This window comes from Watersipora subatra, chromosome 3, assembly GCF_963576615.1.
Source record: "Watersipora subatra chromosome 3, tzWatSuba1.1, whole genome shotgun sequence".
NCBI lineage: Eukaryota > Metazoa > Bryozoa > Gymnolaemata > Cheilostomatida > Watersiporidae > Watersipora > Watersipora subatra.
This window is the reverse complement of record NC_088710.1, coordinates 58733189-58756218: the sequence shown is the minus strand read 5'-3', so window position 1 is coordinate 58756218 and position 23030 is coordinate 58733189. Positions and strand designations below refer to the sequence as shown.

Sequence of the window (23030 nt, the reverse complement as noted above, 5' to 3'; positions counted from 1 at the left end):
TTCTCTTCCACAATATCTGCCCAAATACAAAAGTAGGATACATGCAGTTGCTACTGGCAACAGACAATGACCAATTATGGAAAATGATCTTTTGCTAAAAAGATGATTTTTATAAATTACCTAAGGTTCTGAGCAATATTTGGAGGGATAAGTTTCTGTTCAATTCCAGTTGTTATATTTCGGTTATGCTCTCGGTTCCGGGAGCTTTTGTCAGAATAGCATTCTTTTATCCACTTGTGATAAGCCTCGCAATTGGCTAACTCGGTAGCATGTGTATCAGATGTTGAACTAGAACTTTCTACATCAGTGTGATGAAACCAGTCACTCGATGAGTCATCTATTGACATGCCTTCTTCTGAACTAGCGTTCCAGGTTGTTGTCATTTCTGAATACATCGCTGACTCAGCAGTAGTCTCTGACTCTATAAGCAGACATATTGAATATGTCAGCCCTTCACTAGAGCAACTTTAAGTTAATAACATTTACAGTGGTGTACGAAATAAACTGGAACACTTTGGTGGAAAACTAAAAATTTCATTTACTATTTTCTATTACTTATTAATTTTCACAATATTCACAATATTGTTACTAATTGTGTATTTAGTTAATAGCCATAAATCATATATTAAATTAATCCTTATTTAGTCTTGATCTCAAGTATTTAAACCAAACAGCTGTAAAATTATGTTTGTAGATGATTATGTAGGCTAATTTCTAAACATTCATGTTTTAATGGTTGGAGATAGTAATCACACTACATATATTTAATTTGCTTATTTGAAGTCATATACACGAATATAAAACCTTAAGAATGTTGGAATATCAGACCCTACCCTGTTTGTTGAAATGTGACTTAGTCACATCTGCTAGGACTAAGATTAGAGTTTGACATGTTTGGCAAACTCCCGCCTATCATTAGCTGTATATTTGAAGCAGATTGTGGAACAAATTCACAGCATATGTAGAGATCGGAATCCAGGTAGCTTTTTGATAATATTTACTATAATATAAGCAGCGTCCGTCTGTTCATCTGTTCGTCTGTTTGAAGTCACGCCAAGAGCATTAGGAAAAACATTGTCTTGCACGATAATTGAACTCACAGTTCGACGCACTAACCCCTACACCACTCGATCGCCTTGTTACTTCATGAATTAATTACGCGTTTGCTGATTACTCATTACGATCTCTCATGGTGCTCACGGTGCACGGCACTGCCAAGTTTACTTAAGTTGTTATTGTTATTGGTAGATAGTTCACAGTTTAAACAAGCAGCTTGTAGTGAATTTATGGTAGAAATCAGCTTGCCACTTCTTAAGTACACAATTAAACACAATGAAACACCATAAAATACTATATCTTCTGTAACGTGAGTAGGAATGAGCACCTTGTACGACTACTGGTACATCAACAGTTGTCAGCATCGTGCGCTGTTCATTCACAAGCTGAATGGTTTCAAATCCTTTAGATAGGAGACAATCATAGCATGTGCAATACGGGCCACATCGATAGATCTCAGCCTCTATGTAATCGTCTTCTCCTGAACAGAATAGCAAAACGAATGGCTACAATAATATACATAGATGAAACACCTATATCTACAACTATCTACAATATCTATGTCTTAGTTAAAAATTTGTTTTAGTCTAAAAGGGATTAAATTAATTAAATTAATAGAGAATAATAATAATCTTTTAATGTGTAATTAATACTAAATACCCAATTTAAGAATAACAGATGATTCGTTGTAAAGCTTGTACGTATTAACATGTGTGAGAAGAGAACAAAACTCTAACTAATCCTTTTGATTCACATACAAAATTTTTGGGACACCTTATTAAAAACATTTTGAATCTAGTAGATGTTACCTAGTAATTGTTACCTGGAAGTTGTTATCTGGTAGTTGTTACCTAGTAGTTGTTACCTGGTAATTGCTACCTGAAAGTTGTTACCTGGTAGTCACAATATTACATATTTTAATCATGAAGTACAGTATCAAATGATAACTTAAGAATTGCAGCAGGCGGTGCATATCAGCATTAGTATTTGATCTGCAAGGCGTTGTCATACCATCATCTGGTGGATTTGGGTCGCTATTCCATTGATCTCTTAACTCTGCCCACTCTCTTTCATATCTCATTCTCTGTACCGCATCTTGCAGTCTCTGATAACCCTTGTGGTTGCTTGTACTAGTTCCACGCTGTTGATTGGCTACTTGTGCCTGACTGTATTCCAATTTAAATGCCTCACATGACTTCACTAAAAATAATGGAGTGCACAAACATGTTGATCGGCCCAACAGGTTCACATAAGATTATCAAAAAATTAGTCGGAATTAGGCAAAACATAACGAGAATACTTTTATATTTTATAAATGAATTGTTTCGGTATAGATTGTAAAATGGTTTTTTGTACAATGTAAAAAGATGTTTCTTACAAAACTATTTTAGACAATTTTCATTGTTTAGTCAATCAATATACAGAGGCCTATAAAGTTGCAGCATATTTATGCTATACTTTCCTGTCAAAGAATTGCTATTGTAGCATTGTTGTAATGTATCATGCATTGCTGATGTTTAGTACCTATTATCACAGCTGCATTGTTAGAAACACATCATACCTCAACTCTTGTAGCCTTGATCAAGTATTGCTCTGATCTAAAGCATCAACCTATCGTTATATGCTTCCATTGCTTATACTTGTCATAATACTGAAACAAGATCAAAATGAAATGGACAGGGACACAGTGAGAAAATCTTACTTCAATGACAAAAATTTTGACTGTATGAAAAAAGTTTATTAATTACAGCCTCCCTTTTGTGCTAATTTTACTCATTTAAAACAATCAAAAGCTCGGACTGGTTAAAATCAAATTAAAAGATTTAAAGTCAAAATGTTTTGTGACGAATAAGAAACAGCAAGCACCAAAAGTTTGTACTTTAAAGTCTCTGCAGAAAGCTGGTAATAATTAAACTCTGACGAGAAAGTGTGTGTCAAGTATTTACTGTCTCTTAGAACTAGACAGCATTTATAGTATATATTGTCTTTACAGCCATCCCAACATTCTCTTTAAAAGTTATCTATATATATATATATTTACTACTACACATTAAGTGTTGTTCAGTATACATCAGGTGTTGTTTAACATACATTAGGTGTTGTTCACCGTACATTAGGTGTTGTTCACTGTACATTAGGCGTTGTTCACCATACATTAGGTGTTGTTCAACATACATTAGGCGTTGTTCAACATACATTAGGTCTTGTTCACCATACATTAGGTGTTGTTCACCATACACTAGGCGTTGTTCACTGTACATTACATGTTGTTCACCGTACATTAGGTGTTGTTCAACATACATTAGGTGTTGTTCAACATACATTAGGTCTTGTTCACCATACATTAGGCGTTGTTCACCATACATTAGGTGTTGTTTAACATACATTAAGTGTTCTTCAGTATACATTAGGTGTTGTTCAACATACACGAGGCGTTGTTCACTGTACATTACATGTTGTTCACCGTACATTAGGTGTTGTTCAACATACATTAGGTGTTGTTCAACATACATTAGGTCTTGTTCACCATACATTAGGTGTTGTTCACCATACATTAGGTGTTGTTTAACATACATTAAGTGTTATTCAGTATACATTAGGTGTTGTTCAACATACACTAGGCGTTGTTCACTGTACATTACATGTTGTTCACCGTACATTAGGTGTTGTTCAACATACATCAGGTGTTGTTTAACATACATTAGGTGTTGTCCACTATACATTAGGTGTTGTTCACCATAGATTAGGTGTTATTTAACATACATTAGGTGTTGTTCACTATACATTAGGTGTTGTTCACCATAGAGTAGGTGTTGTTCACTGTACATTAGGCGTTGTTCACCGTACATTAGGTGTTGTTCAACATACATTAGGCATTGTTCAACATACATTAGGTCTTGTTCACCATACATTAGGTGTTGTTCGCCATACATATTTAGGTGTTGTTTAACATACATTAAGTGTTCTTCAGTATACATTAGGTGTTGTTCAACATACATTAGGTGTTGTTCAACATACATTAGGTCTTGTTCACCATACATTAGGTGTTGTTCACCATACATTAGGTGTTGTTTAACATACATTAAGTGTTATTCAGTATACATTAGGTGTTGTTCAACATACACGAGGCGTTGTTCACTGTACATTACATGTTATTCACCGTACATTAGGTGTTGTTCAACATACATTAGGTTTTGTTCACCATACATTAGGTGTTGTTCACCGTACATTAGGTGTTAATCACCATACATTGCACCCACATATCATTGCAGTAGAATCCTTCTTGTCTCTCCTTAGATAATGCTGCATTTCTTGTGCAACTTGCTTCAACCTGTCAAGAACATCTTCACTTCTGTTGTATTGTGTATCATCAATGTAATCGGTCAGAGTGCTAGAGAGCTCGAGGTGTGTCAGGTTCAATGTATTTGTGCAGAAAGGAGGAGCAGCATGGTTTAAATCTGGGGAGTTTAACGCACAGCAAAGTCTCATCACAAAGTTATTGTAGAACAATTTGTTGTTAATCACTTCCATCTTCGAGGTCATACAAAAATCAAACTATCATTGTAAGACATGTGACTTGTCCAGAGAACATTATTGTAATATTTGTATCATCGGTTGCAGCATCAAAAAATACTCTAAATAATGATAGCAAAGTTTTCACTGCAAGAGTATCAACTCAAACTTCTCGTACTACGCACTATGATGTGAAAATTCTTGAATGGAATCACCATGGTCATATGCATATATCTTAGCAAATAAACGAGAAAGAACAACTCCTATGTTAGCTACTGTCTGCGTATGAAGTAGCCATTTCTTTACAAATACCTGTGGTGTTGTAGCCAATTTAAACTCATCCAAAGTTTGTTGGAGCGTTGCAGGCTGAACACCAAATGTAGCAAAGAAATCGGAGGTAGCTAAGGCTTCCCGCCGCTGTTGAGCTGCCTGTACAAATTTTTGAACAATGATTGAATAGGTAAAGACAACAGTATCAGTGTTTTTGGTGAACCTAAGAAAAAGTACATTTGAGAAAGGACACAGTAGCCAAGGTATGAATGCTGAATACAACACGAAAATCATGTTTCATCTCTTTTTTAAAGAATGTGAAAACTAAATACTGTATATCTAATCAACTAACTTGCATTCTCTCTCCCCATTCTGCGAGACATCGGCAACACACACCACACGAACATTTGCTTATCTTCTGACTTCCGGCTGCCAACACTTTACGCACTAACAAGTTCAGAAGAGCTGACAAATGACTAGCAAACAAACAATAAGCACGTAAACAAGCAGAAAGTAGAAAAAGTAAACCACCAAAAGTTTTAAATAAAATACAGAAGCTGTCAAGCCTTATTCCGATTAGTATTTTGCACTGATTAGTAAATGCTGTGAGAAACCTCGTTTAAGATGCCCTTGAGAATCCATTGTGCTACTTCAAATGATTGCTATCGGTATAGTAATAGCATGAGTACCAACGTCATGACGAGCATTGTTTGACATGAGAGCCAATTTACATATAGAGTAAATTGGCTAATAGAAAACCTCTATTTCAAAGATTTCTGAGCTTCTCTCCAACGAGATTTGTTTTCAAAATTTTTTTGTTGTGGTTTGAAACAGCTGTACACTGTTCAATGAGGAAATGAAATAAAATTTGAACTTGGTTTCCCTTCCTCTTTTCTGACTGAATACAATATGTAGCTCATCTAATTGTTTAGCGAAAAAAACCTCGCCGACTGCGAGCTTTTTAAAATTGAAAAAACAAAAATTTGAGAGATGAACATAATAATACACTTTAGTTTTCATAAGCTGTAGTTTACAACTAACTATACAATGAGCTGAACAGCAGTAATATTTGTTGAAGTGACTAGATAAGTTTATTGACAAGTAAAATATTGCAGGTACCATGAAAAATTGAAATGCACCATATCCAATAAACAGCATGTAACAGCCATTTCTGCATAGTACAAAATGACGAAAGACAAAAATGGAATGCTTACAATATTGCACAACCGAAGCAATCAGTATGAAACATTAAATATCTTAAATAAATAGTAATCACTACATCTATTAGCAGTTTTTTAAAAGAACATAAAATCAAAGCATTAGGAAGACGATTTCCCATTTCTCTTCCAAATAATAACAGTTCCATTGGCGTCACAGGAGGCGAGAAGGCTCTCATCATAGTTAAAGCAGACATCCAGAACTGGAGCACTATGTCCCTGCAGCTTGTTCACGCATGGTTTCGACTCGCGCTCAATGTCAAAAAAGTAAACATTCATGTCCTCACTTCCTGTGACTGAAACAATAAGATAGCGATAGCAAATTTTTTTTATAGCTTCAAGAACATAGCAAGGTTGGTTAGGTGGAACTGAACAATTGGCTTTTTCATTAAAAAGCCATAAAAAATCCTCTATGCAAACTGTTTCATAATTTTAAATTTTACCGTAAAACAACATCGGAATGAGAATATTTGGCGCAGCTGTTCTGGTGTGACGATTCCTGGCGCATGACGTTTTGGTGCAGACATTCGGACACAAAATATTTTGTGCAGATTACGAGTTCAGAGTTTATCCATCTTTCATCCTGAGTTATAACGACTCAAAAATATTTTAAGCAAAGCGAAAAAAATAGTACACATACAGCTACATTTAGGCTAGATTTACGTATTTGAAAGATGTAGTACGCAAGATCCTTCAATTTAATTTGGGGATGTGAACGTAAACATTCATGTAATCATGACAAAATAGTCATTAAAAGTGAAAAAGTGATCAACGAAATATACCAACATGGCAACGGATAATCAGCTGCAGCAATTAAAACTGCTCACGTTAAATGTGCAAATAAATGCCAAGTGAAATACTGAAACGAATGAGCAAAATACGCCAAACCGAAATAAAATTAAAGTATGTTTTCTTATATATTTCTTACAAATATTTATTTTCTTATGTGTGAACATTAATGAATAAAATAATGTTTTTTTTGCATTTTCTCGTTATTACCATGGTGTTATTTATTTACTGTATATAAGCATAAATAATTTCTTCGATTTAAAACTAGCAGTGCCAAAAAGTCCTAGACCGGGACAACATGATTATGTGGGATGTCTGAGCTCAATAATAGACCGGGACAACATGATTATGTGGGATGTCTGAGCTCAATAATATACCGGGACAACATGATTATGTGGGATGTCTGAGCTCAATAATATACCGGGACAACATGATTATGTGGGATGTCTGAGCTCAATAATATTTACAAACATCTAAGAAGCAAGTCTAACACAACTACTATTAAGAAAAACCACGATTATAAACGAAAATGTACGACACTCACCAATACAGGCTCCTTGCCTGAAAGATATAAGCGGACAAAAAGTGCTCCGTATAAGCTGGCCTCTCTGAGAAATTGGAAATCTATTCTTTAATATAAGACTGCCATCTGATACGCTTGTCCTGCAACATTTGAAATACAACCCGTCTAGGTTGAGAAACTAGGGAGACCGATATAAGCGAGATTGACTACTGACACAAAAAACAAATGAAGTGATTATTAGATTTTAATGCATATTTTTACTATTTCACTGGCCATAGGCTACAAGTTTACACTATTGACTAGTAATTGTTCTTTCAGTGTTGTCAGATTGCAAAATATTCTCACCTGAAAAGAAGGACAGCACCGATCCCACAATTGGCTAACAGACACGGATCTCTTGCCTCCCTGTTTATCCATGCACGAGAGCATATAGAGGTTATGGGGTGCCCCAGACACACCTCCAACCTATAAACAATGGTGTGGTTATTTAAGACTAACAAACAGTTAATGTTGTAGTAATGTTTTTTAACTTCAAATGTTTAGGTGAGCATGACTACACCATAAGTAGACTGACTACATATAGTCAAGGAAAAACAATTGAAAGAAGTTGGTTGAAACTCACTTTTTGAACTTAGAGTGAAGTTTTCCATCAAGAGGGTTGCAAGTGAAGGAGAAAATAAAACCTCTGTCATCAGCTGACCAGAGGAATTTGCCTCCAGCGTCATAAGTTAGAGACAAAACTCGACCAGCAACCTTGACTAGCCCATTTCTTGGACTCTTCCCCGTGGAAACATTTAGTATCTGTATTTCCCCGTTTCCCTTGCCGATCTGAGAAAATAGGTAATATTTTGCTGCATAAAATCTCTTAATCTTAAATGTTTTCTTCAACTTATAAAACTTTAATATTTACTAAATACTAAAAGAAGGAGAGCCCGTGACTAACAGTAACATATACATAGGGCTCTACCTGAGTTTAGACAATTCTCCAGGATCTGTATGGGCTGCTAAGGTGGTGACTTTAGGATAACAAGGCTAAGAATGTTGACTGAATATGCTTTTAGTGTTCAGAAATCAAGTTAACAATCGTATATACCAGTATATACCAGTTTTATCAGTTGATGAATGATTAGAGTTTAGTTTAGAGATTTGTTCATTACGGATGACCTGATTGGCTATAGCACAAACATACCGACCAATCGGCTACGGTATAAACATATTGCAAGCTGAATGGCTACAGTAAATAAGAATATAACCTGATTGGCTATAGAGCAGGCATATTCAAGTTAGTTGACAATAGAGCAAATGTAAACTGTTGGCAACACCACTAGAATTTGTTGCTAATTAAAAAAAAACATTACATTTTTCATTTTCCTACCATTGCTACCACTCACACTAGCCTTCTTAAAATCCAAGATTTCATGGTATGAAACACAATTTAATATTATTCGAATGTTGAAGCTAAACTGTAAGAAAAAGAACTGCATATAGACGTTTGAAACAGCAATGTTTTGAGAAATTTTGAATATTGCGTGTCAGAAACCATCTCAAATGTTGAGACAAACATTTGCTTAAATTTTAGGGTGTATGTCATAAATATATTGTGCTGTGGTCACAGGAAGCTGCGAATTGCTTGCATAAACATTTAAAAAAACACTGCCATGAGAACAGATACTTCTCAAACTCACTGCGAAAAGGTTGTTGTTGATCGGCTGAAATGTACAGCAGAGAATCTCAGGACCTCTATGTGAGCCATAGACTCTGATGCACTTGGTACTGGATACCTGCCAGAGCCTGGCAGTGCCATCCAGAGAGCTTGACAGAATGTTATCATTAGAAAGAGACCAGGAGAAATCTGTAGCACACAGACAAAATTTTCGATATAGTACAGTAGATAAAACGATCATCATAAGTGTTTAATCAATCATTATTGGATCTTTGAACGAAATTGTGATTTCCGTCTTTTTCATTCATGAAAGTTCAGCGTTATTACGTTAGACTAAGAGTTCACCTGGTAAGTGAGAGAGAACATTGCTGTATGGAAATGAGCTGACAGTTAGCTCTATTGTTAGGTCTGGCAACAAAAGTACAATTACAGTATAAATTGCTGGGCACAGAATTGCAAACAGGGTGAACAAAAAGTATATATGTGAGTGTATCAACAAAGGCAATAGTTGCTGCCGTGTAAGTGCATACACTTTGCGAAATCGAATATTGAAATAAATATAACATAACCAGAACAACCCTAAAAATATATACATTCAAAGACATCGCAAGCGCAATAAACAAAAACAAAAGTATATTAATGTATATTTTGGTCAAACTATGCGCGACCAGTCATCCCTCAGCAAATTCTAGTGAACTAAAATCGGTTTAGTAAGAATCTATTGCAAGCTAAATGCTGAAAGATTATGCTGGATTGTGAGATTGAAGCGTTAATTAAAGATATGAAACTTTGCATGACGATAGGATACACAGCCACACATTTTGCATAACTTTACTAAAATGGCAAGAGGGAGGCACAAAAATCATTTACCTTGCAGCCCAACTCAAAGATGGATGTTACGAGCAAGTGTATTCCATATTAACTATTGCATGATGGTCTTAAAGCTTGCTATAGAAGCATGTCTAACAACGTACACAATTGAGACACAAACTACTACAAATAAGTGCAAGAAAATCTTGCCAATAACGGAGAAAATCTACATAAATTTTAACACTGAAACTTTGATGAACTTAAAACATGTAGGAGTAGCGAACACCAAAAGACAGGATTCTCAACCAATCCAGACTAACAACTTATCAAGTAGCCAAGTTATGTCAGCTCTACACAAGACTGACTCTATGATTGAGTTTCTCACCCGTGACGGCACTGCTGTGATCTTTCAGAATGCATATGACAGTGGCGGGGGTGGGTACCAACTGCATGACTGATATTGTTCCATCATAAGAACAACAGGCTACTCTAGACTTGTCATCATTGGCAAACTTGACTGCTACAACTGCAACAATGTAAGGTATAATATATGGTTGACCACATCACATGACACGGCCTACTTGTACAAGGCAAAATACATCATTTGCCCTTTTTCGCACAAAAACACAAATGAAAAATGTGGAACTTGTCCACATTTTATTGCAATGATGAATGATCACTAAAAGCTATTAAAAACCAACAAACATGTGATAAACAATCCCATTCTATAAACTGGTAAAAAGTTTTTACTATTATAAAGAAGCTGAAATATAAATATGCTTTACAGTCAAGAAGAACCTCACACAATTATCACATGAGTGGTAATTCTCTTACACAATTGTTACAAAATATAAAAAAACAAGAAAAATAGTAATTTTATGACATTCAATAGGTTTTTCAATGTTTCTTAGTACAAGATTGATTTTAGCTAAAATGTTTATTACATTAAAAAATTATTAATTCAATAGTTGTTTGTAATAATAAATATCTAGTAAAATTTTCCAGCGATTTGTACACAAATTACAATGATAAAAAATACTTGTTGAACATATCTCCTGATCAATATTCATGGTACCACCCAGAACATATGAAGGTTCACAAGTGAATATAACTCCTCGAATCATTGGTCTGAATCAGTAACTTATATACCAGTCAAGAGATTCATTGACTAATCAAGTAGATGTAAATACAGTATGACAGCTGTGACCAGCATGCTTGCCTTAGAGCATAAACACCTAATAATATTTATTCAAGCAGCATACCTGCACTTCTGTGCTGATCAAAGATGTGATGCATTCCTGAAAAAGCATAGTTCTCTGAAAGAGTCTTATTCCCTACCATTGCTCTGTAACGAAAATATGCAGACCATTGCAACTACTTATTGTTGTATGTGTGAAAGTAATATTGCAGCGCGTGTGTCTAGGTGAAGGAACGAAAGTCTTAGTTTTACCTGCTTGCATCAGCAGCAAATGTTGGCGTTATCCCGACTTTTGATGGGCGATCAGCCACAACCTCTTCAGTGTCATTTAATTTCTGAGCCCTAACTTGAAGCCTGGGTCTCTGATGATCACTGCCCTACAATTGAGTTCTTAACGCAAAATATAATACAGCTATAACCATTATGATAGACACTGTTGTTGAGCGTAATTGAAACAGAGGCTCACCCTGCTCTTTGGATGCCTGTTGCTAGAAATGCTTGTCGGCTTGCTATAAAGGCTCCTGCAATAAAATTGCAAATTTTCAGTGAGCACGGATAGCGACTATTCTAAACACAGACTCTAAAACTCTACACACGGATAGCGGCTATTCTAAACACAGACTCTAAAACTCTACACACGGATAGCGGCTATTCTAAACACAGACTCTAAAACTCTATACATGGATAGCGGCTATTCTAAACACAGACTCTAAAACTCTACACACGAATAGCGGCTATTCTAAACACAGACTCTAAAACTCAACACAGTATTATGAATTTATGACACATCCTCTGATGTACTAAAAAAATTTTATGATTGGTTTTTATTAATTTGCAATTAAAAAACCTTGCAGCTTCAGCGGAAGGAAACACAATACTAAGAGATACGCAGGAGGAAAACATACCTCATCTAGAAATTGGCAAAAATGCCTTGTTGAAACAAAACTTTGATATAATTCAGAAAAAAATAAAATAACAAAGTTGTTCTTTCACAAAGTATTAGGCTGAAGCAATTGTAACGGTAATTATATACCAACCCTTGCTCTGATACAGCAGCTGGTCCATATCTCTCAGCAAGTAGTTGTCCTCTCAGCTTGAGATAATCTCGACGGGTGCTTATGTCCCTCTATGATACAGTACATATTCAAGCATGTTTATTGCAAAGCAGGCTATTGTGTAGAAACCATGAAAGAATCAGGTACTCACTTCTGGATCAGCAGCATTTTCTCGCAATAAATAACTTCTTCTTCTCATATAAAGGGTCCCTATAATATCATCACAACAAAAATGCATAATACACAACTAGCAATTCAAACCTATAATTGTTTTCCTACATACGAGTATATTATTGTAAATAAATGATGATCAGAAAAAATAGGAACCGCCATTGCAGATACACCGGCACGGGGTAACATCATAACAGTTCTCTAAATATAGTTCAAGATAACGATTTGGAAAGCGAATGGTTGCTAATGAGACTACTAGCTTTTATCATGCTTTCCTTATTTTAACAAAAAATAACATGTGTTCTAACCAGTGATAGAGTTTGAAACGTGCAAGTTTATGTATATCATCACAGGTTTGAAGTGTGACGTTAGCGACTTCATTTTATGAAACTGACGGTAAACAGGTAATAGTTTTATTCGTCAGACAAGCAGCGCACAACCATACTACGGTATGTTGAATGATGAACATTTGCTTTCCTTTGATGCATCTATCAATTATGTAGTGCAACATTGAATACTCTTCAATCGTGACACTCATTTACATGTATGAGCAATCTTTATTGTGGTAATCAATAGTCATATTTTACAACATGTTTTCCACAAGGTACCACAGCAAGTAAACTAGCTAAAGAGCAGTGTACAGGAAAAACAAAAAAGAACACACAAAAAAACTCTAATCCATCGTGTTTTTTGACGTCATCAAGTCGTTTGCACATGCGCTCATCCACGAAAAGGCTGCCATATTTGTAGAAAACGATTGTTCTTCTTTTATTTAATAGTACTTTTTGGTGTTGTTTTGATACTTTAATAAAAAAATTGCAAACAAAAGCATCATTTTCAAAAAATCATTGCAAAAACTTTGTGTTTTAAACGATAAAATTGTCTATAAAGATGGCCGACAACGATAAAATGACGTCACGAAAAAACGAAGAATTGAAAAAAACTAATGATTAGTCTGAATATTATAATAATGTTGGAACTGAGAACATAAAATGTGTAAAAAGCAAGCTTTACGATTGATATGAGTATTGTTTAAAGCACATAAATTACATAATTTTTCTATTGTATATTTCAATACATCAGAGTCTTGGCTTTCGAATGAGCTATTGTTTGCCATGGTGAGACAGACATTGGTTGGTGTTTATAGGCTTTCCCCAGAGCTCGACCGCGAAAAAGTTTACTGGCATAATCTCAAAAATTGTGACGTCAGAATTCTCATAGTCGTTGTTGTGTGCTCTTACAGCTTATTTATCAACTACGATAATGACGCTAGTGGCAGGCGAAGGTAGGACAACTCCAGAGAACGAATGAAGATGACAAAGGAATCAGTGTCATTAGTTCTCCATGTACATATTATTTCTATGATAAGTACCTCAGACTCCAAGCACCATACTATGTTTTCCCGATGATATTATGCACTCTCTTTATTTTTAATGTGATGTTGAGGGTGACGGTTGAGACTAATTAATTTCAAGCATTGCGTGATCTCGCGAAAGTGCGATTGACATTTAGTCCTAGGGCCACGCAACCGCAGGTCATAATTTAATCGATGTGATTTAATTACCTTTATCGACGACAGTACATTTATTGAAGCATAATTAATTAACCCAGAACATGTGTTTGTATTGGTCGGCGTTAGCACGATCGCGGGCATTGTTGATTATCTAGCATCTTAGTTTATTATTAGCGCTCTCCGGGTTTAACAGCACCGATTGTCACAGAAAAACGCAGCCTCAATGGCAGCGAAAGGGATCGACGACCTAAGGCTAAATGAGAATTATGACGTCACATTTTGTGTACCTGAACCAAGGTTTTTTTTTGCAGGACGTACTTTTGACACCCCGTTTTTCATAGTTCTATTATTCTTTGTGTATTGAATATAGGCTCATTCGAAAGCCAAGACTGATGTATTGAAATATATAATAAAAAAATTATGTAATTTATGTGCTTTAAACAAAAAGTGGACAAATAAAAGCTCTGTGAAAATAGTTATGCATATCTATGACAACAAATTTCTAGTTATAAAAACGACGTATAATATAAAATTGTTAAAATAGGTAAGGCTATATGGTGAATGGTATTATTGGTCAGAGGATATGAGATGTAGTTTGAGTTTTGTTTTAAAAAATTGCAGAAGAGTTCTTAAATGAGTGCAGAGGTTATTAAATGATTTTAGCAGGTTACTGTCGAGTTTGTTGTGGTTTATAACTTTATACCACTTGGTAATTTAAATCTGATGCTGGTTTTGTGATCATGGTTTACAATTTAAAAGCTATAGCTGAGATATTTAAGACAGTTATTGTGGAGTATTGAATGAGCAGTGAGGCAGGTAAGGTACTGTGATAACTTAGGTAAGAACACCAATTTATAGTGCTCGCTATTAAGTTGGTAGGTGGTAAGCAATGATTTTTATGGGGTATGTTTAGGTCTTTGCATATAAGTTGCAAAGCTTTTTTTGTAACATAAATAGTGTGTTGGTATATTGTACAGGTGTTGTAGGGTAAAACACATGTAGTCCATATATAATATGGGAATGGATAAAATTATAGTAATATAGTCTAGCAGTATCAAAGTTCATAAGATGACGAATGTTATAAAATAAATGTAGGTTAGATGATATTTTATTTGAAATGAATGAGATCTGGTCTAGCCATGATAAAGAGTCGTTGAAGATAAAGCCAAGTAGTTTAGAAGTGGATTGTCTTGTTAGGTTACTGTCGAATATAGAAATTGTCACAGGAAAATTCAATGGTGGATTTACTAAGATATTGAGAGATTTTGAGATGTTAAGAGACATCTGATTTGTCATGCCCCACTGTTGGATAAGTGTTAGGTCAGCATTTATTTTAGATTGAAGGCATGAAGGGTCAGTTTTGGATATAGAGAATAAGGTATCGTCAGCATAAGCATGAGGTGTGCTGTGGAGTGGAAATACTAGTAAATTATAAATTTATAAAATTTGAAACAGTGTGGGTGCAAGAATTGAACTTGGCGGAACGCAGTAGCTATAGGAAGAGCATCTGAGCAGATTTTTTTATTTTGATGCATTGGTTCCGTCCATTCAAGTATGACCTGATGGTGTCAAGAAATTTACCAGTTATTCCTATGTTTTCAAGTTTTGAAATAAGGATATTATGATTAACCATGTCAAAAGCTTTTTGAAAGTCAAGAAGGATAATGACTAAAGTATTTTTGTTTTTGACCATGTTTATCCAAGTGGAGTAAAGATGATGAATGGTGGTGATGCAAGAGTTGTTTTTCCTAAAGCCTGACTGCAAACTGCTAATAGTTTTGTTGCTTTCTAAGTGTATTTGAAGAGCAGTAGGTAGATGTCTTTCGTAAATTTTAGAAAGTATAGGAAGTACAGATATGGGTCTATAATTAGACAAATTATTTTTATCACCACCCTTGTGTAGTGGGGTAGATATAGCAGTTTTCCATAGTTCAAGGAAAGTTGCTTCCTTAAAGGTTGACTAGCAACAAAATTCACATTACAAATATTTGATATCAAAAGATTCACCATGACTTACTCTGTTGTGTTGTAGGTGCCAAATGTGTTGAAAAGCGATTACAAGCTCTTAAAAGCTCAAAAACGAAAAGCCGCCTTAGATTGGAATCTATTTATTACTCTGACGTAGTCATGACATTTTGGATATTGTCTTGTCACGTGATGTTCTCTTGTGAATTGAAAGGCCAATAAAAAGCTCAATATAAACTTATCGTAGCACTAGTTTATGACAAACACTTTGGGTTTTACCAAAGACCCCGTTTCAAATATAGATGCTCGCTACCTAACAGTTTTGTTTCGGCCTGGTCTAATCGTCATGTCGTAATCTGATCATGTGACCCAATACTTCGCAAATAATTTTTGCAGCACTTTTCGATTATCACAGGTGACTGACAGGCTCGTCATGATTATCGGACAATGATATGTACTCCTTCGTGATAGGGCTAAAAAACTAAATGAATTTTTACGGTAAGTTGTAAGATATCACTGCTAAAAGTGACAGCATTACAATGACGATAAAACAGACGCGTAAGAACAATAGACATGGTTTTATTGAATGCGTGAGGTATATTTGTGAAAATATTTTGACGAATAAGGTTGCATGAAAGTGTAAACAGAAACCATCTACCACAGCTACGTCACATTTGAGCCGTTTTGGAAAGAGATTCCAAACTATGGCGGTCTCGTGTGGCTGTGATTAACTGTTCATTTTTTAGATTTTAAGAGCTTGTAATCACATTCCCACATTTTTGGCACCTACAACACAACAGAGTAAGACATGGTGAATTTTTTGATATCAAATAACTGTAATGTGAATTTTGTTGCAAGTCAACTTTTAATAGCTCTATTAATGATATCTGTGAGTGGGATGATTATGAATGGCAGTGATATCCGAAGAATTCGAATTGAAATATTGTCAATACCTGTAGCTTTGTCTGAACGAATGCGATGCAGTATGTTTACTACGCCGGTTGTATGTATAGGTGAAATAGTATCTGAAGCGTGTGAATAGCTTTGTGAATTAGGAGTCCAACTGCATTCATTTTCAACATTTAAATTTCTAGAAATGTTGACAAAATGTTTGTTAAGTGCATTACCCAACGAGCGTTCTGGGGTATTAGTTTTTGATGAGATATCTGGATTAGCGTTATTTTTGTTATTGTTGTGCATAACTTGCCACAGCTTCTTGGTTTGCTTAGCTTTTGACTCAGAAATTATGTTAGAAATATAAAGTTTTTTCTTTTTACGTATCAGATTTGTCGCATAATTTCTTTGTGTTTTACATTCATTCCACAACTAATAACTTTTAAATTTATCTCTCTTTTCCATATTTTTCAGAATTTCATTGTCCAACCAGGGGGAAGAGTTGAAAACTTGAAAAATCTTGTCTTGATTTTTAAGTGATGCAAGATAATCGAGTTCAGTTTAAAAGTAAATAAGTTAAGCACAATTTCAACAGAAGGTGATTGGTAAATAGTTAGCCAGTCAGCTCCTTTTAATTCTTCTTGAAAAGCTTGAATTGAGAAGCTTTTCCAGTCAAAATATGTTGGTCTTTGACGTGTTTTAGGTCCTGTAGTTGAAGTGCCTAACTTACAGGATGCAAAGATTAGAAAATGATCACTCATACCAGTTTTGAGTACACCTGATTGATAACTGTTACCTGGTTTCGTTGTGTATATGTGGTCAATAACTGATTGAGATTTTTTCTGAACTCGAGTGTTTTGTTTGACTAACTGAACCAGATCCAGTTGTATTAAAATGTTACTCCATTTGAGATTGGGAGCATTTAGGTTAATATTAAAGTCACCTAGGAAGATAAGTTGATGACAGAAGTTTTTATAATTTGCAATATAATTTTCAACTGTGTCTGACCATGTAACAGGAGAATTGGGAGGTCGGTAAACAACTGATGTGAGAAATGGTTTCGAGTATGGGGGAGAGAATTTTAGGGTAAAATATTCAGGTAGAATGTTATCAAGATCAGGTAGCGAAATGAAGTCGATAGAAGAGTGAACATACATGTAGGTCAAACCACCAGCCCCTGCCTACCTATACTATTTTGACGCTGTATTACATAACCAGGAATATACAACAAATTACTATATATTAAGCTGCTTAAAACAGTGTTTCAGAAATATGAAAAATTTCAAAATTGTATTCATTGATTAGATATTTTACATCATTTATTTTATTAAGAAGTCCCCATATGTTTACGTGAGCAATGGGTAATCCGACAAATTTAACGAACATTGTTATTTCTATTGAGGTTTGTGTTGGTGTAACATTCTATGTATATTCTATGCATCCGCGCCTTCTAACTCTACTAATCACGTGGCTCTAATTATAATATTATGTGTTAGCTTCATCAGTTTTGTATAATATTATGAGTTAGCTTTATCAGCTTTGTATTATACTGTGTGTTAGCTTTATCAGCTTTGCTTTATCAGCTTTGTTTATAACTACGTGTCTTGTACTGAAACTTTCTCTTCTGGTCTAGACCTGCGAACAATAAACTGCGTTTCAATTATCCAAGCAATATTCCTTACTTGAGCAACTTAGAACCAACATATTACATGGTGTCAAGAGTTTGCCTACTAGTCAATCATGGACAGTGGACTGAGGAGGCCACAGCAGCTATCATTCGAGGGAAATGTGTCCAAAAACTGGAGGATATTTGAGCAAGAATATGACATTTATGTCAATGCCATATATAATGACAAACCAGAGGCTGCCAGGGGGTATATGCTGCTCAACTTGGCAGGGCCAGAAGCAATAGAGAGAGAATGGTCGTTCACGTACAATGAAGCTATAACAGAAGATGCGGAGCATGGGATTGTAGCTGTACCTCAAGAAACAAGGGAGCAGGTAGCAACTTTAAAGCGGAAGTTCAGAGAGATCTGCAGGCCGATCACCAATGTCATTCTAGAACGCCATCGATTTAATGCACGCAGCCAAAAGGAAGGTGAGCCGTTCCAAACTTTCTTAGCAGACATTAGAACTAAAGCTGCGCAATGTGATTTTGGAGACTTGTAAGATGAGTTGTTACGTGACAGAATTGTATCCGGTATTCGTAATGATAATGTACGTAAGCAACTACTCAGAAACAGTGACCTAACACTAGCCAAAGCTATACAAACTTGTCAGATATACGAGTCTTCAGAGCAGAACGCAGCCGAGTCCAGTAAACCGATCGTAGACGTAGTAAAACGCAAATCGTATACGCAACACTTGAGTAACAGTAACACTAACTGTAGTAGTAGTCATGCTAAATCATCAACGCGACCCAGAACTGCAAGTAGTCATAACACTTCGTCATGCCGTAACTGTGGGAAACGGCACTCACCGAAACAGTGTCCAGCGTATGGTCGTAAATGTAACAATTGTGGTAAACTCAATCACTATGCAAAGCTGTGCAGGTCAGGTGCAAAGCAGCCAGGAACTGTAGATGAACTCACAGAATTGTGTCACGAAGAGTTCCGCATTGAAACAGTATCACTGCCGTGTAACAATCGTGGAGATATACGAACTCATTTTACTGTCAATGACACCACGCTAGAGGTTAAGATTGACACAGGTGCAAAAGTAAATGTAATCTCGCTCGATCAAGTACGCCGTATAGGACTACACAGTAAAATCGACCGATCACGTACTAGCACGCTACTAGGCTTTGGAGGTGCTCAGACAGCAACAGTAGGATCCGTAGTTATACCGCACACTCAGGCAAAATTGTGATTCGAAGTAGTCGATAGTGACGCCAGATGCCTACTAGGACTTAGTGATAGTATAAGATTAGGACTTGTAACACTTAGTCAGGAGGTATTTGAAGTAGAGCAAAAGCCGCAGGCTCCAGCCAAGCTACTAGAAGACTATCCAGAGTTATTTGATGGCAAACTAGGTACACTGCCATGTAACTACAAGATAACGATAGATCCGGAAGTAGCACCAGTCATTCGACTTGTCCGCTCTGTACCAGCACCTCTACGTGACAAAGTAGAAGCAGCTCTAAACCGACTAGAGGATCGCGGGATTATCACCAAGGTAACCGAACCTACCGACTGGGTATCCGCACTCGTAGTAACCGCCAAAAAGGACAGTAACGACGTACGTATCTGTATCGACCCGGGTGACTTGAACAAGGCTATCAAACGACCTCATCACCCACTTAAGACAATCAAACAGGTAGCAGTAAACATACCTGGAGCTAAGCATTTTACGGTAGTTGACGCGAAAGAAGCTTTCTACCATATACCACTAGAAAAGAGCTCGTCATACCTTACCACGTTTGGTACACCGTTTGGCAGATACCGATATCTGCGTATGCTGATGGGACTCTGCTCGTCCTCAGACATATATCAGCGCGCTATAGAACAGCTGCTGACCGACTATCCGTGCCAAATAATAATGGATGACATTCTTATAGCTGGTAAGACTGAGGATGAACATGACTCCAACGTCAGGAGAGTAATGACACGACTGCAGGAGATTAACCTCAAACTGTCGCCGCGTAAATGCAAGTACAAGACGACAGAAGTCCGATATGTAGGGCACGTACTAACTGATCAGGGACTGAAACCTGACCCTGCTAAGGTCAAGGCAATCACCGACATGCCAAGCCCAACTAATGTAGAAGAACTACAGAGATTCATGGGCATGGTCAAGTATCTCGCCAAGTTTATACCGCACCTGAGTGAGAAGACCGCCGTACTAAATGACCTACTCCGTAAAGACACAGCGTGGACCTGGGAGTCACAGCAGGCACAAGCGCTGAAAGCCATAAAAGATGAGATCGCTAATGCAACGACTCTTACCTACTACGACGTCAATAAGCCAGTGACACTTACCTGCGATGCCTCGCAATCTGGGCTGGGGGCAGCCTGTCTTCAGGACAACAGAGTCGTCAGTTTCGCTTTTCGAGCTATGATGGATACCGAGAAACGCTACTCTCAGATAGAAAAAGAACTGCTGGCCATAAGATTCGCCTGCAACCGATTCAGAGACTATGTATTCAGAGACTTTACCGTAGAAACCGACCATCAGCCGCTCGTATCGATTATGAATAAGCCATTATCCGCAGCGCCTAAGAGACTTCAGAGCATGTTACTACAGCTGAAGCCATATCGTCTAAACATCATATACAAGAAGGGCAAGACACTATACCTCGCTGATACAATGTCTTGCGCCTATCTACCGGACAATGACAATAACGAACACATAGACTTTGACGTACTCGCCGTAACACCGATAACCGACCAGAAGTATCTCGAGCTACAGCAAGCCACAACCAGTGATCCCGTACTCAGTAAGATAAGTGAACTCATACTGGCTGGATGGCTCAGAAAGAAGGCCAGTGTAGCCGAAGATATCAAGCCGTATTTTGCATTTCGTGATGAACTCGCTGTTGAGAATGGTGTAGTCTACAGAGGTGAGCGTGCTATCGTACCTCAATCGCTTAAAGACGACTATATCCAGCAGCTCCATCGAGGACATATTGGCATCGAAGCAACCAAGCGACGGGCCAACGACATTGTATTCTGGCCAGGCATGAGTAGTGACATCGACAAAGCACTAGCTCTCTGCAGTATATGCCAGACATCCAGAAATCACCAGCCGAGAGAACCGTTACTATCGTATCCTGTACCGTCGCAACCGTGGAGCATCGTAGCCACTGACATGTTCTACTGGAGATCGATTACGTATTTGGTGACTGTAGACTCATACTCAGGCTGGTATGAAATCGACACACTTCGTGACACCTCTGCAGCGACTGTGATTAAGAAACTGAAAGCCCATTTCGCAAGATTTGGTAGACCAGTGACTCTAATATCAGATTGTGGTCAGCCGTACAGCTCAGAGGAGTTCAGAAAGTTCATGCGAGCGTGGAATATCGAACACGTAAGATCTAGCCCCTACCACGCATCCAGCAATGGTCTGGCAGAGAAATTTGTTCAGACAGCCAAACGCCTGCTTGAGAAGACGTTCAAGGAGGGTGGAGACATCTACATGGCTCTACTTAACCAACGCAACACGCTGAAAAAGGATATGGGCTCGCCAGCTCAGAGAAACATATCTCGCCGAACTCGCACACCGATACCGACAGCCGAGACGCTCCTACGACCCACAATCATGGACTCTGAGGCAGTACAACATAAGCTGTCACAAGAGCGTGCTCGTCAGAAATCATACGCTGATCACTCTGCTGTTACACTCCCGACACTCACACCAGGTGATACCGTGCGTATGCAGACCGACAAAGGCTTCTGTGACACCACCGCCACTATTGTCGGAACAGCCAACCCCCGATCGTATGTTGTGCAGCAGAACGGCAAAACACAGACGTAACCGTCGCCACCTGCTACACGTACCGACTCCTGATCTCGCTGATACTGTGGTTCCACCACCACCTACTATGTCTACCACCTCAGATGACAAGCCAGGTGACCCGCCAGCTCGCTCGACACCCGCCGCCGCAACTGACACTCCTGTGACAGTGACTATATCAGGGCGTGCCGTTGTTAAACCAGTTCGATATCGCGACTAGGGGAAGGATGTAACATTCTATGTATATTCTATGCATCCGCGCCTTCTAACTCTACTAATCACGTGGCTCTAATTATAATATTATGTGTTAGCTTCATCAGCTTTGTATAATATTATGAGTTAGCTTTATCAGCTTTGTATGATCCTGTGTGTTAGCTTTATCAGCTTTGTTTATAACTACGTGTCTTGTACTGAAACTTTCTCTTCTGGTCTAGACCTGCGAACAATAAACTGCGTTTCAATTCTCCAAGCAATATTCCTTACTTGAGCAACTTAGAACCAACATATTACAATTGGCATCTGACTTTATATTTAATGAATTATATTACTAGGCATTAACAAATGTTGTCAAAGTGATTAGAATGCTTCTAAAGATACATGTAAGCACACTCACTGTATTGTGGATTATCTGGAACGCGATATGCATTATATCGAGCATCTAGCGCTACGACTTGCTGCCAAAGTGTTGCCATGTACGTAAAATGCGTTTACAAATGTCACAGTTACGTGAAAGCTAAATAACACTTGTTACATCCAACGGTTAAAACTTTTTTCATAGAACAGGCGACATATCCTGACTTAAAAACTTATAGACAGTCTTTCCACATGTGTTATCTATAAAAAGGAGACAAACTCACGCCCGGGGCGAAAAAACGACAACTTCGGAAACAGTTCTAGTGCTGGTTAACAATTTGTTAATCGCCTATACGTTTATACGCC

General features: G+C 37.2%; 1 protein-coding gene across 1 annotated transcript; it reads right to left on the bottom strand.

Moving 5' to 3' along the window:
- Positions 1 to 5913: 5913 nt before the first annotated feature.
- LOC137390085 (WD repeat-containing protein 13-like) lies at positions 5914 to 22967 on the bottom strand. Its single transcript, XM_068076333.1, has 12 exons — positions 22705 to 22967; positions 12246 to 12304; positions 12077 to 12165; positions 11506 to 11560; positions 11292 to 11416; positions 11104 to 11186; positions 10227 to 10367; positions 9054 to 9220; positions 7991 to 8196; positions 7714 to 7833; positions 7390 to 7508; positions 5914 to 6352 (listed from the first exon to the last, which is right to left on the bottom strand). The coding sequence occupies exons 1-12, from the start codon at positions 22781 to 22783 to the stop codon at positions 6159 to 6161; spliced, it is 1437 nt and encodes a 478-aa protein (XP_067932434.1). The 5' UTR covers positions 22784 to 22967; the 3' UTR covers positions 5914 to 6158.
- Between the last annotated feature and the right edge of the window lie 63 nt (positions 22968 to 23030).